The 15,447-nt window shown below is 41.5% G+C and overlaps 2 protein-coding genes and 4 non-coding genes across 6 annotated transcripts; all 6 read left to right on the forward strand.

The window, feature by feature from the left end:
* Positions 1 to 3,836: 3,836 nt before the first annotated feature.
* LOC103994264 (protein indeterminate-domain 12-like) lies at positions 3,837 to 6,342 on the forward strand. The gene is made up of 3 exons (XM_065119023.1): positions 3,837 to 4,176; positions 4,692 to 5,091; positions 5,470 to 6,342. Exons 1-3 carry the CDS (start codon positions 3,990 to 3,992, stop codon positions 6,221 to 6,223), a joined length of 1,341 nt encoding a protein of 446 aa, XP_064975095.1. The 5' UTR covers positions 3,837 to 3,989; the 3' UTR covers positions 6,224 to 6,342.
* A 5,688-nt stretch (positions 6,343 to 12,030) lies between these two features.
* On the forward strand, positions 12,031 to 15,138 carry LOC135618972 (probable esterase PIR7A). The gene is made up of 4 exons (XM_065120481.1): positions 12,031 to 13,371; positions 13,459 to 14,478; positions 14,552 to 14,689; positions 14,768 to 15,138. The coding sequence occupies exons 2-4, from the start codon at positions 14,110 to 14,112 to the stop codon at positions 15,044 to 15,046; spliced, it is 786 nt and encodes a 261-aa protein (XP_064976553.1). The 5' UTR covers positions 12,031 to 13,371; positions 13,459 to 14,109; the 3' UTR covers positions 15,047 to 15,138.
* Positions 12,088 to 12,183, forward strand: LOC135621355 (small nucleolar RNA R41). The gene has a single exon (XR_010490518.1). It is a non-coding gene; the product is annotated as a small nucleolar RNA R41 (small nucleolar RNA).
* LOC135621354 (small nucleolar RNA R41) lies at positions 12,265 to 12,360 on the forward strand. The gene has a single exon (XR_010490517.1). It is a non-coding gene; the product is annotated as a small nucleolar RNA R41 (small nucleolar RNA).
* On the forward strand, positions 12,411 to 12,487 carry LOC135621359 (small nucleolar RNA Z155). The gene has a single exon (XR_010490522.1). It is a non-coding gene; the product is annotated as a small nucleolar RNA Z155 (small nucleolar RNA).
* Positions 12,648 to 12,758, forward strand: LOC135621366 (small nucleolar RNA snoR100). Its single transcript, XR_010490529.1, has one exon. It is a non-coding gene; the product is annotated as a small nucleolar RNA snoR100 (small nucleolar RNA).
* Positions 15,139 to 15,447: the final 309 nt, after the last annotated feature.

Here is a 15,447-nt window from a genome sequence, read left to right on the forward strand (position 1 = left end):
GCCTCCTCTCTCCATCAAATGTGAGGTAAACAGTTAGGTACGAATTTAGGGGTTTGGGGAAAAAAAAACTTTTTTAAAGGGGTAATAAAGATGGTTGAAAGGGGCAACTAAACCTTACTTAAATTATAATATAAATTAATATATATATCTTTTCATAAAATCTTATGAGGACAAAAAAATCCATATAGTCAGACATTATGGTTGAGCTGAATATACTGCCACATTTTCCACCCAATTCAGCTCTTCTGTTGAACTCAGGGAAAGCTGCAAACCAACAAATGAAGAACAGCAAAACATGGAGAAGTCTACAGGATTTCCAAGTGATCAGCCACACTGAAGCAATATGCAACGAGCATGTGAAATGACAACAGTGCTCAATCTGACAGCAGAGATTTATGTGAGAGTGCTAACTAAGATACAAACTTCAGACATCACTGGACTCCTATGAAATATGACTTGCTGCAAAAGATCATCTTTTTGCATACACCAAATTCACTTTGGCAACTAATGCAAACAATGATCTTTATAAGATTGTTAGATATGCTTTTTAAGGAAGCAAAGCAGCAGGGCTTTTGTTGAACTGATAGATCTCCAGCATCCTAATTGTCAGGTAATTTAGTTTGTCCATTTAGCTTTCCCACAAGAAAATTAAGTTGATTCTCAGTTCATAATCGACATTGGTGACAGTCTCATTTACTAAGACATCCATTTTTCATATGGTATTATTATTTCCTAGAGGACATACTAATCTTCTAAATTCATACAAATTTTGTAGATTTATAACTCTGTGAGACATGAATATGGGGATATTTGATGATAAACTTGTAGCACAATTTTCTATGTTCTCTTTGCAAAATATTTGAACAAACAAATGTTTGCTAAGCAATGTTGTTTATGAATCATCTTGGATCTGTTGCTGTGAGGACTACTGCAGGTTAGGAATATGATGCTAGTCCAAGTAGCAGTTCTTGATTCTTGTGTTGCCTTAAATGTTTGCATTTTTAAGATGAATCCTTTTGACTGTAGCTGCCTGTAGCTTCTACTTTGTCTACCACAATATCTTTTCCTTTTGTTGCAGTCTCTTGAATCCCCCAAAACCCTTCTTTACCTCAGTCACTGGTTAGCTTCTGCTACTCATCCTCACCCAGTTAGTATGCAGCATTCTGCTAGCTCAACATAAACATTAGATGCAGATAGGCATCATACACATCTAAGAAAACCTGCACTGTTCTTGATTGATGCCATAGCAGTAGGAGACTAGGAGCTACGTGAAGCAAAGGAGTCCATGGAGACCATGCGGCGGAGATCCTGGGATACATTTAAGATTGACAGATCAGTCTCTTTTTGCTGCTTATTTTGTAGGGGCTACAGAGAGTTCTTGGTCTACTTGGCTAGGGATACCAATTCTGTAGGTCGAATTCCGGAAGGATGAGACTTGGATATCCAAAGTCAACATATGAGATGCAGCAACAAGTCCTTCATATTCGATGGTGATGGAGAGCTTGTGAGAATTCCCCTCGGGTTTCTGGCCTGCAGTGATGATTTGAATCAAGCAACTTCTGAACACACTTGAGGATGAGGTTTGGAAAGACAGCCTTACAGCCATCCTAAATGCTTTGCATTTACCTCAACACCTCCTTCTCTAGAAATGCAAATCTATTATAACTAGTGAAAAAGGGTTGCTAGATTCCATAATTATCAATGCAACAGCTCTTCTACACCATTAGTTCACCATGACAAATGTTCATAGTAAGATCAGTTCACAAACATGATACACATCCAAAGGCCGCGAGAAGGTGGGCGACGGTGGTGGTGATGATGATGACGACAACGATATGCAAAAATCTAAGGAGAATTTTCTTTGATTTGAATCATGATGCCGCCGCGACTGCACAACATTCCTGAGCATTATCTGACCATCATTTTTTCGACGGTCACTGCCATGACTTTGAGATACTTTGATTCTTACTGATTTTAGTTACTTTGGAATTCATAGCAGCCACTGTCCTACATAAATTCAGACATTCTCTGAAGCATAATTCTCTGAAACTCTGATCTATGTGGAACATTGCTGTCAGATTAAGCTTAATGAAGACGTACCTTTCACAGAGTTCCACATCAATTTGACGCAATGAATGACACAATAAAGCTCTCTTTCTTCTCATCTGCTGCAATTTTATTCTCCCCATGTATCTGTCAAGTGTTCTTTCTCATCAATTGTTTGTTTATTTGTCAAAAAAATAATGTAGTTCGTTGCACTGTTCTTCTTTTTTTTAACATACATTAAAAAAACAATTCAGTGCACGAGGTTTTCGTCAATACCGTATTATTGTACATATACTACCGACGAAAGCACTGTTTTGTTTATTCATCCTTCGGTTTCATCGAAGTTTTATCGATACAAACAGAGAGGTGTAAACATAATAAGGACATCGACATCTTTATGGACTGATACATATTTCACGAACATACAAGCTCTGTTATGCAACATATTACAGTCTAATCTTCACAGCAGAAGCTAAATTGGTGTATTTAAAGTTCAAGAGTGGCTTGGAGAAGGCAAACTAGAAGAATGAGAGATTGATTCTGCATTAGATGTCAAAAGCCCAGCACGGAAATGTTCACATCAGACACTGTTAACATGCTAAGGACCTCTGTAATAAATTCTAAGCTTTTGTACCGTTTCTACAGGCTGATTACAGTAAGACTGGCAAAGAGCAATGGAATCTCCCCATCGTTTTCATGGAGCACCTCTGCTTAGAAGCTTGCTTCAACTTGGGCCATCAGCCTGACACAGATGCACTGACCGTCGACTTTGTACTACTGATGTATTTTTCCACCTCATATCTTCAGCAAGAATTGCTGAACATTCTGCTCCATCGACTGGGACTGCTTCTGTGGAGAACACCAGTAGACACAGCATGTGTCATTTTCTTGTTGAAAAATATTGTATGAACACTGATCATAAATTGTCATGCATCTCAACTCTGGCAAATCATCTGGCAGCACAAGAGGTACTGACAACCACACACACACACACACACACACTCTCTCTCTCTCTTGCATGACTTTGCAATATCATGGTTCTGAAGTTGGAAAAGGAAGTAGGAGCAGAATGTGTTGAGGAGGAGATTAGAAAGCTGTGCCAGAAGGTAATACTTTGAATTTGGGCACTGGTAGCTTTCTAGATGCAGAATCTATGAGGTGTTTTAGGTTGAGTTTTAGCTTAATCTTCCCTAGTAGATGCCACCTGCAATCCCTAAGATGCTGAGCCTTTTAAGATCTGTCGTCTTCTCAGTGGAACTAATCTGCCATCTCCAGTGTTGTCTTTAACAGGACAACAATTCTTTCTTTCTTTTGGCTCTTTTATATCTGGTAATCTAATCTGATGAGATAAATGGTTGATGCTGAGGCCATTGTCGACTTGGTCCTCTGTTTTAAGGACAATTTCAGGTTGCAGGAAGATACTGAAACATCCTTGAGCTGATGCAAGAATTCCTGGATGAACCTGTTCACCTCCTCTGAATACCAAAAGTCATAGATCTCAGAGAACAGCAGTTTGGCTTTTTCCTCTGTTTTTGTCTGATCCAAATGTAACTACAATTTGTATTTTCTCAAAGTTGGCAACAAGCCTTCCTCAGAATATAGACCCTAATATGGGGATAGAGAGAGAAGAGACTAGTTGATGATCCATGGGATAAGGTTCCAAACAGAAGAATTCCTACATCTCAGTAATGAAGCTTGTCTTTGCTATGATCTCTAAACCAAATAAGTAAACAACAAACACCATTCTGACCAAAGGACAACCAATGCATTTTTTAATGCCATCCATACCCTCCTCTCTTACCATAAAAGAAATCCTTCTCATAGTCTCTCTCCTCCCTCCTCTCCCAAAACTTCACCACCAACAAGAAGGAGATACGGACCACAATAGTAGAAGAAGAAGAAGAAGAAGAAGAGGAGGAAGAGCCTTATTGATTCTAAGTGCCATGTCAAACATCACAGGTGATGGTGGAAGCTTCTCATCTGGGAGCAACGCAGGAGAAGATGAAGTCCATAGGCAAAGCCTTCTCTCCTGTGATTCACCGGCAGCCGCCGCAAACAGTGATATCTCCGCTGCACAGCTTCCGCATCTGCCGCCGGCCAAGAAGAAACGCAACCTCCCAGGAACTCCAGGTGATGAACAAGCTCTCTGCTTTTCTCATATCCTTCTTGACTTCTAAAAGAGATTAATCTTTCTTTTCCCTTCCTAACAAAGTTGTTCTTTGTCGTTATTCAAGATAGACAAGGAAATCTTCAATTATTGCTTGGCATTTCAACAATTGCTGTGACTGTTAGCTAGCTTACTTGCATCACATGTTCTTGAACAGCTATCAGCTGCTGCTATATATAAGTGAGATACGACTAAGCTTACTGGATTCTATACCCTTTGAGATTGTTCTCATGGCTATAGTCTACAGATTGAGAAGCAAATCAAAGAACAAATGAATCATGAATGTAATCACGGAGTTATCCTTCAAATATTGATGTTGATTCTGCAGAAATTCTAGACCACATTGCTGTCTGAAAGCATACCATTTACCAAAATTGTCGTTCAATATCATGAGTTATGATCAGATTAGAAGTGCTCGAGAACGAAAGAAACAGAGGCCTCTAAAATTTCTGGTTTTGTTGAACCATGCAAGTAGCAGACCCGAAAGCTGAGGTGATTGCGCTCTCACCGAAGACGCTCATGGCGACCAACCGATTCGTGTGCGAGATCTGCCGCAAGGGGTTCCAGAGGGACCAAAACCTGCAACTGCACCGCCGAGGCCACAACCTTCCGTGGAAGCTGAGGCCACGAAACGGCGGCAGCGAGGCCAGGAAGAAGGTCTACGTGTGTCCGGAGCCCACATGCGTGCACCACAACCCCAGCCGCGCCCTCGGCGATCTTACCGGAATCAAGAAGCACTACTGCCGCAAGCACGGCGAGAAGAAGTGGAAGTGCGACAAGTGCTCGAAGAAATACGCCGTGCAGTCAGATTGGAAGGCTCACTCCAAGATCTGCGGGACGAGGCAGTACAAATGCGACTGTGGCACCATCTTCTCCAGGTCTGCAGTTTCCTGCTCCTTTCTTACGCTGTCCAAAAGACTGTCCCACTGGTTTTGCTGTCTCCCGCGAATGGTGGGGAAAAGTCTTCCTTTAATTCTTGAGCTACGTGTGAGATCAAAAGTTTGACCTAACGTCGCGGAGAGGCCCTTTTCAAGTTCTAACTTTGATCGTCAGATCTTGATAGAAAAGGACCACATCGGAAAGTAGGCCGCCGCCGCCACTTTGTCTCCCCATGCAGCTGAAAAGTCCTGCGTGGTTTCATCATACTTCATGTGGTCGTCTCGTCATCTAACTGAGAACATTTACTTAGTCGATATAAGCTTGATCGTAAGATCGATCACCAGATATAGTCTTATCTTTTTCTCTGAAAATTACAGGAGAGACAGCTTCATGACCCACCGAGCCTTCTGCGACGCGTTGGCGCAGGAGAACAACAAGCTTAGCCAACCCCTGATGGCCACCATGGCTTCGAGCTTGCAAGGGCAGGCCCCTCCCAGGCTGGTGATGCCCATCCAGCACACCAGCAACACCTCCTCCTCCACTACCGTCCCCGAGTTCAGCTATGACATGAAGAACCCGCCGGCGATCGACGCCCTCGCCGCTTCATTGGCATCCCGCAACATGGCCGGTGGCATGTTTCCGAGCTTCTTGGGCATCCCTTCCTCCTCCGGCCCAGTGAGCTTCGATGGGTTATTCGAGGCCCAAATGTCAAGGCCTACGGCCGTGTTGGCGAACTCGTCGGCGACGTCTCTGCTGCAGAACGCCGCCCAGATCGGCGCGACGCAGAGGGGCATGGCTTCGGTGACGGCTGGGAGGCCGTATCAGTTAACCAGCGTCCATGGAGGAGGATTAGCCAACCTATTCTATGCTTCTTCTGTGCGTGAGACGGGCGACGGATCCTTGAAGGAGATGATGGCTCGCTGTGGCAGTGGGGATGTGATGACTGTGGACTTCCTGGGCGTCGGGGGACAGAGGAGGCCACACATGCGACAACAGCAGCAGAGAGAGCGTCACAACATGGAGTTTGGAGGGGTTGTTCTTCGTACAGGGATGGAGACTCCGCATCATCTGCAGCAGCAGATGGCTTATGGCCGCAGTGATGAACCGGAGAACCATGTTTGGGACATGTGATCTATTAGAAACATCATTTCCTCTTATTCTCGAAGCATATTGATGCATCTTGTAGAGTTGTCCCACATTCCAGTGCTCAATTTAGTCGGGTTTCATTTTAACAAGTTTATTTCCCTGCGTTGTCAATCGATAATGTTTATGTTCTTTCACTTATTTACCTATTGAGATTCGTAGAATTCCTTGGGTAAGTTTTGAACATCTCACAAGTCTTCGTATTGATTTTAGAGAGAACTTGAATTAAGGAGACCTGCAAATTTAAAAAATATCTTTAACAATTAAAAATATAAATATTTGAATATACTCTGTTAATTTAAATCATCAAAATTGACCCTTAGATGTCATTCGGCTAACAAGATATGGTGGTACTCCGTGAAAATTGGAGCAGGTGTTGCTCACGGTAGCAATACTGTGGGCAACGTGATGGTGGACTGTAATACAAAAAGGTAGCGAGTGAGAGGCTTCGTGAGTGAATGGACTGTAATACAAAAAGGTAGCGAGTGAGAGGCTTCGTGAGTGAATCGGCTAACTGATTAGCTGAATGGACATGAGAAACTCGTAGTTGACGGCGTAGTTGACGGCGGATAACTTGATCTCACATAAAATGAAAGTCGATAGTAATAAGTTTCATGCGGGAGTGAAACACCGGATTAGCGCACAAATAGGTAGCTCCGACATTGTCATAATATATTATAGAAGTAGAGTTGATGTTGAGTTCTTTGAATAGATTTATGACCTGATTGAGTTCTGTAGTGGTAGTGGCAATGACACGGTATTCAACTTCAGTTGTAGGTCATGCGATTATCTTTTGCTTCTTAGAACTCTAATTGATTGGATTAGCGCCAAGGAAGACAATATATCCCGATGTGGATGTTCGATCATCAAAATTGCCTACCTAATCAACATCGGTAAAGGCATGAAGCTGAAATGGAGAATATTTACGAAGAAAGACACCATGATTGAGAGTCCCCTTAAGATATCGTAGGACTCGTTTGACCGCAGACCAATGCATAGTAGATGGCCTATGCATAAACTGTGATAATTTGTTAACTGCAAATGAGATGTCGGGACGGGTAAGAGCTAAGTACTGTAGGGAACCAACGACTTGTCGATATTGAGTAGGTTTCGTAGTAGGACTACCATCAGATAATTTGAGAGAGCTACTACTAGATAGAGGAGTTGTAACCACATTTGCATCCTGCATGTTTGTTTTGGATAATAAATCTTGAATGTACTTTCTTTGTGACAGAAAGAGACCAGAAGATATGAATATAGCCTCTACACCCAAAAAGTAGTTCAGGGGTCCTAGATCTTTGAACGAGAATCGATCAGCCAACTGTTTGATGAATGCTTTGATTTCTACGGGATCGTTGCCTGTGATAATGATGACAACCACATAGACCAAAATATATATTGTATCACTATGGTGTTATCTAAAAAATAACGAGGAATCATATTTGGAGTTAAGAAAGCCAACTGAAGTCAGAAAAGAACCAAGTTCAGTGTACCAAGCTCTTGGAGCTTGACGAAGTCCATAAATAGCTTTTCGAAGTTTGCAGACATGCCTTGGATGCTGAGGATAAGTGAAACCAGGAGGTTGTTACATATAAATATCTTCGGTTAGAGTCCCTTGTAAAAAGGTATTATTAACATCCAATTGGCGAAAATTGTCAGCCCTTAGTGGTGGCGAGACTCAGGATAAGTCTGATTGTAGTGGGCTTAACAACGAGACTAAATGTCTCAGTGAAATCAACTCTAGGTCTTTAATGAAACCCTTTGGCAACGAGGCGTGCCTTATATCGGGCAATAGAGCCATCGGGGTTCCGCTTAACTCGAGAAACCCACTTACACCCGATGATGTTTTGTGTATGATGAAATGGTACTAGATCCCATGTTAAGTTATGGAGGAGGGCATTATATTCCTCACACATGGCGGTATGCCAATGCAGAGATTTTTGGGCTTGAGTGAAGGTGGTGGGTTCAACAGTGGTGGATGAGGAATCCACGATAGCATGAAGATCAAGGACCTAACGCGATTTAAAGTATAACGATTGTGATCCCGAACCAAGTACCCCAATAGTCGGAGAGGTGGGAGAAGAAGCCCGCAGGTGCCGGAGGAGAGGTAAGCAACGATGTTGCCCTTTCCAACCGGCGGGAGAGGAATCACCGGTCTCCACATCGATACCCAGACGAGCAGTAGAAGGCTTCGGCAGAACTGCCTACATCCGCAAGGGAGAAGGCTATGATACCATGTTAGAAAAGAGATAAAAAAAAGAAATTACTGAACAAGCTTAATTGTTTTCACATGTCCCTCTCCTATTTATATAAGTTAGGAGGGAGGATTTCCCTCAATATATTAGAGGATTTCCCTCAATAGAGTAGAGAGATATCCTATATAGTTAAAGAAATCTTATCTGCTATTAATATCATTCATCAGCTCTAAGGTACATGCCACCACGGTGCTACCTGCCACCATGACTGACACCCGACGAGTGTCACCATACCTTATAAGCTCTACTAGGCAATAGCAACTCGGTGTTGGTGGTGGTGGTTGCTTTCACGATAACAACTCCTCCTGCTACTAATGGTTATCTTAGTTTTTTTTTTTTTTAACTTAAATTACATATGTCATTATATTAATAGTTTATTATGAGTCGGCATGTCACATAAGCATACTATAATGTATATTAACTCAAACTTGACATGAGGGGCTTATATGCTACGTTTTTGAAAATATATGAGTTATTTTAGATACAAGTAAATCATAAGGGCTTAAGAGGTCTATGACCAAAATTATAAGGCTATAATGGATCTTAATCATTTAATTAAATGTATTACTATATTAATGGTTTATGATGAATCAATATATCACATAAACTAACTTTGATGTCTGTTAATTTTGACTTGACGAGAGAGGCATATATATTACGTAATGTAGATGTTGTTTTATATACAAGTAAACCAAAAGGGTTTAAGAAATGTATGGCTAAAACTACATGGGCTAAAATAGATCTCAACCCTTTTAATGATGATGATAGGTTAATTACATATTACCCTCAATAATTAGACCTATTTAGCATCTTTGGTCTCTATACTTAAAGTTTTAGATTAAAATCCCTATAGTTATAAAAGTGAAATATTTAACTCTATTTACCCTAACGGGCTTTATCGATACATGAAATACATAAAAATGATAAGCAAAAAGGTAATTTCAATGATGGTGGAAAGCTAATTACAGATTCCCCTATATAATTAGACTTCTTTAGCAGCTCGATCTTAGATTAAAAAAAAATTACATTGAAATCTCTATCGTTATAAAAGTGAAATATTTAACCTCATTTACTATAATGCTATCAACTTTACTAACGAAAGATATAGTATGTAACAACACATGTATGAATTACGTCGTACCGCTCAGTCTCACCTGTCTTCTTTTCCTCCACCCTCCTCATCGTTGGCGATGCAGATGCCTCACCTACCTCCTCCAACGTTAACACAGATACAAAGCAATGCTAGAGAAGGTAGAGCGGTGCGACACTGATGCAGATGTCTCATTGCTTTGCCTCCACTCTCTTCTCATCGTCGATATTCAGATCGACATTGACAAAATTGACCATTACGTCGTCTCCAACCACCACCACAATGGCCACCCACAACGTCATTATACCTTGTAAGCCACCTCCCTACGAAGAGGTAGAGGTGAGGGAGAGCTATACTACCATGTCGTAGGCACGATGGATGAAGGTGTAGGAGTAGACGAAATGGAATGCGGTGGGGACGAAGATGACTAGGAGGAGGAAGAGGGACTAAGAAATCACTAAGTGTAGGACTGGTTGACATATATCTACTTGAAATAGGACCGGAAGCTCCTGAGCTCGTCATAAGCATGGGACAGGCTACGTGTGTACGAAGCTTTGCTAGGCAATAACAGCTCAGTACTATTACTGGTGGTCGTTTCCACAATGACACCACTTCCCGTCATTGATGGTTGTCTTAGTTTTTTTTTAACTAAAATTATATATATCATTATATTAATATTTTATTATGAGTCATCGTGTCATGTAAGTAGACTGTAACGTCTGTTAACTCAAATTTAATATTAGGGGTTAATATGCTATGCTTTTAAAAATATAAAAATTATTTTAGATACAAGTAAACTATAATGGCTTAAGAAGTTCATTATAAAAAATACAGGGCTAAAATTGACTTTAATAATTTTATTATATGTGTTATTATATTAATAGTTTATTATGAGTCAATATATAGACTCTAATGTTTGTTAACTCAGAGTTGACGAGAGGGGCTTATATATTGCATATTTGAAAACGTAGAGGTCATTTTAGACACGAGTAAATAATAAGATATTAAGAAATCCATGACCAAAACTATATGGGCTAAAATGGACCTTAACCCTTTTAATGATAATGACAAACTAATTATATATTACCTCCAATAATTAGACTCTTTTAACATATTTAGTCTACTTACTTAGATTTATAGATTAAAATCCTTATAATTATAAAAGTGAAACATTAAACTCTATTTACCATAACGGCGTTGGTTTTACCAATACATGAAAAATATGAAAACGATAAGCAAAAAGATAATTTCCTTAGTATCCCGGTCATAGATTACTCTATATAATTAGACTTCTTTAGTATCCCGATTATAGACTTAAAAACTTGATATTAAAATTCTTATATTTATAAAAGTAAAATATTTAATCTTAATGTTATCAGCTTTAATGACGGAAGATACGATACATGACAACACATGTCTGAATGGCATTGCACCGCTCTATCTCACTTGCATTCTTTTCCTCCTCCTTCCTCATCGTTGGCGACACAAATACCTAACCTACCTCCTCCAACGTCAACGCATATACAAAACAAAGCTAGAGGAGATAGATCGATGCGACACTGACGTAGATGCCTCATTACTTTGCCTCATCTTCCCTCTCGTCGTTGATGTTCGAATCGATATTAATAAGATCAACCACTGTGTCATCTCCAACCACCACCACAACGTCATCATCTGCCACCCTCATTGAAATTATCTTTTGCTCATTATTTTTATATCACTCATATACGTGCTATATTTTATATCGGTAGAGATGACGATATTAGGGTAAATGAGGTTAAATGTTTCACTTAGATTTCAATTTAACTTTTTAAATATAGGGATCGAGATGCTAAAGAAATTTAACTATTAACTATAACGATAATATATAATTAGCTCAACAATTTCTTACATTTAAGCAAATAAGTAATACATGACATATGAATTTTATCTGTTTTTTTGGTATTCTGACTCATATATAGACAATAGATTTACTTGAAACTTAAATTCATCAGAATTTTTTAATATGTTGAACGAATAAAAATTAATCATGACCCGTATTTATTATATTATAATTATATATAATTATAATATGAAAAAAAATCATTTGATATTATTTTGTCTTTAATATCTAAATGAGAATGATCTATACATTTTGTATTCTGAAAAAATTGTAATTTTGTAAAACGTAGATAAAAGATGTATATTAAAATGACACATAGAAACATGAAATATAACCCAACAAGTGCCACGTATATATGAACATAAAAAGGATCGTAGTGTACATTTGCATTTTACGTATACGTACGTAATGCCATAAACAGCTACAATTAGCGTGAAACCGCCGTTGAAGGGTATTTAGGTGAATTTACTTTTGTAAGACCGAACGCGAACCCTAACCCTCGATGCTTCTTCCTTCTATATATATATATCCTCCCACCAATGTCGTCTCCTCCCATTCATGGAGCGCCGGGAATCATCGAACCCTCTTTCTCTTCTTCCTCCGTTTCTCCGATTTCTTTCTGAAATTAGAGGCTATGATGACCAAAATCTACCTATTTTATGAGAGGGCTAATCTCCTCTCTGATTAAGGTACATGCCAATGGATCCTTCTGAGCCTCCGCCGCTTTCTTGATCTGCTATTTGTGCGCGCCGGTAAGACTCGGCCCTTATTCTTACTTCATTTCTCCGTCCTGTTTCCGATATCAGAGGCTGTGATGTCCAAAATCTACCTATTTTATGAGAGGGCTAATCTCCTCTCTGATTAAGGTACATTCCAATGGATCCTTCTGAGCCTTCTCTACTTTCTTATTTTTCTCCGATTTGATCAAGATAGATCTGTGCTACTGGCCGTTGGCGTGATGATCCCTTTCTAGGAATGCAACACATGTCGAATAAATAAATCAGACTACAATTATCTGATCAACGGCGACATCGATTTTGTTTCCGATCGCGTCTTTTGTTGCTTCGAATCGCACTTGTTTTCTTGTTTCGTTTTCGGTTTCTTTTCTCTAAGACAACAATGCAAGTCTGTGAAATCGAGTAGTACCTGTGCACGATAAGCCGATGCTCCGGACTCCTAAGGGAAGAAGGAAGGTAGCATGGTAGGGTGCACAAAGAGGAAAGAACGGGTCATCATGTCTGCTCTCGTTGACGCCTTCGGGCATTGATCCTGCGGGCCTGGATTCGACCCACAATCAATCCCATTCTTGTTTCTTCTCTGTTCTCTTTCCTTCTGCTTCTCGTTATTTCAATTTTTTTGCCATTCGATGCAGTTTGCTTCGTATCATATATCAGACGGCGTAATGGAATTGTGATACGTAGTGGTAATTTTCTATTTTTCTTGATGCTTGGGCTTTAAAAGTAGTTTTTCTATTGCTTATAAAAAGCCTATTGACGAGGATTAGAAATTCCTCGTTAGCTTCAGATCGGTCAGAGGTAGGATCATTTCTAGGAAACCACGATCGTCGTCGACGACAAGAGCAGGAATAGGCCTGAGGTCGTAGGTGTCGTGGGAAACAATTTTTTTAAGCCGTGGCCTCTGGACTTTCGCGGTTCGGTTCGAGGGTCCGGATGTCAGGATCTCCCTGGGGCGTTCCTCGGGGTCTCCCGGTGGCCGAGCACGGTGGTTCGGGTTGGGAGGTCGGGTCGGGAGGAAGCTCCGCCGTAGCGTCAGGAAGAGGCGACACCGTCTCGCACCTGCACACAGGTCGGGTTGGGAGCTCGGCCCGACTCCTTCGACGATCAAGTCAGCGATGTGGAGAGGATTGTGGATGAGGCAGAAGAAGAGCCTCTGAGTGTTTTGTGTTTGAGTGAGTTCGTCTCTCCCCCTTTTGTTCGTTTAGAACTCTGGGGTATTTATAGATGAGTTTGATGTTACATGATGTGGCTGCCTGCAGGAGGTAGGCTGATAGCGTCTGGCATGGGGTTGGCGTGGCGTGAAGAATCAAGCCTGAGTTAGGTGTTAATGCGTCTCAGTCAGCATTCTGATCAATTTCGAGATGCGTGACTGGAGCACAGATAGCATGCGCGACGGAGGGGATGGTGGGTGGCTCCGCTTTAGAAACATCCTAATATTGGGTGCGACATCGTTTATTGTCGGTGGGAGAGGAGGCGGTGGCGTGTTGAGCACAGATAGCATGCTGTCGAGCCAAACGTGGAGGTCGAAGTGGATGTATTGGATGGAGTCCAATGTGATCTGGGAACGAGGGAGGTGTCGTTGCTGGCCGTTGCAGTCCAGCTGTCGGAACGTTTTTGCGATAGACGATCGCACTGTGTAGTCGACAGCATCCAATGACAATCGCCCTTTTTTATTATTTTGATATATATATATATATATATATATTATATTCTCATTCATTCATTCGTTGTCTAGCATCTCCATCCTAGTTAGACACGCTAACCCAATCCAACGGCAGCGAGAGCATGATTCTGTTCCCACCACAACAATCATGCACCTAACAACTAAACCCGCACGTCTTGAACTGGTTCTTCACCTCCTCCGTTATAAAATGAAACCAAAAGTGAACCGGTAATCAAGGTGGATATCCATGGAGGAATCGGGCAAGAAGCACTTCATCCTCGTGCATGGGATCTGCCAAGGCGCATGGTGCTGGTACAAGCTCATCACCCTTCTCAGGTCAGCCGGCCATTTCGTCATCGCCGTCGACCTCGGCGCCACCGGGGTGGACCCACAGAGGCTCGACGAGCTCAGCTCCATGGACGACTACGCCCGCCCGCTGTTCCACGCCATCGCCTCCCTCCCGCCTCACCAGAAGCTGGTCCTCGTCGGCCACAGTTTCGGCGGAGCCAGTGTCTCCCTTGCTATGGAGAAGTTCCCCGACAAGATCTCCGTCGCCGTCTTCGTCACCGCCGTCATGCCGAGCACCACCGTTGCCATGGCTGCCCTCACGGACGAGGTATAAGGGACATGATTCCGGGCTATATCGCTGGATTCACTCATCATTGGTTCTATTTTTCGGTGATCGCTAGTTCTTCAAGGGGCATCCACAAGAAGCCTACCTGGATTCGAAGGTCTCGATCAGCTCAGATCCCCAGAACCCTTCGAGCAGGATAGAGTTCGGCCCCGAGTACATGTCGAACAGACTGTACCAGCTCAGCCCAGCTGAGGTATGCATACAAAGTGTTCGACGAAAACACCAGACTTTGAATCCTCTCCACTCTTCTCGTGCATGCTGATCTTTCCAGGACCTGACGCTGGGGACGCTGCTGGTGAGGCCAGGGAGTTGGTTTTTGGGCGATCTGCTACGCGATGGAATTGTCACGGAGGAGAAGTACGGGTCGGTGAGAAGGGTGTTCATCGTGTGCAAGGAGGACTTGGCCATGGCCGAGGGCTACCAGCGTTGGATGATAGAAGCCAGCCCGGGGGCGGAAGTGGAGGAGATCGAAGGTGCCGATCATATGGTGATGCTCTCCAAGCCGGCGGATCTGTGCAAACTCCTCCTCGAGATTGCCGCAAGATATTGATGTCAAAGGCACATACGTGTCGGTGGTGCTATGTAGTTTCTGGAACATGAACGATTAATAAAATACAATAAATATTTGCCATCTAAAAACAATGTTAGAAATTAATAAACTAATTTACACGGTGGATGGGTTCAAGTATTTTCTATTATGAAGTTAAGAGATTCACTTGGTCCGAATAATTGGATAAATGGGATGAACAAAAAAAAGCGAATAATTTAAGGATATATATATATATATATATATATATATATATATATATATATATATATATATATATATATATATATATATAAAATTTAAAGAAATTGCATGGTGAATCAAATTGGAATGGGATTTGGGCGAGGGTTGTGTAATTAAAAAACACAAATAAAATCAAAGTGTGATGTGTGACAAGAGTCTAA

Source organism: Musa acuminata, chromosome BXJ2-8 (assembly GCF_036884655.1).
Source record: "Musa acuminata AAA Group cultivar baxijiao chromosome BXJ2-8, Cavendish_Baxijiao_AAA, whole genome shotgun sequence".
Taxonomy (NCBI): Eukaryota; Viridiplantae; Streptophyta; class Magnoliopsida; order Zingiberales; family Musaceae; genus Musa; species Musa acuminata.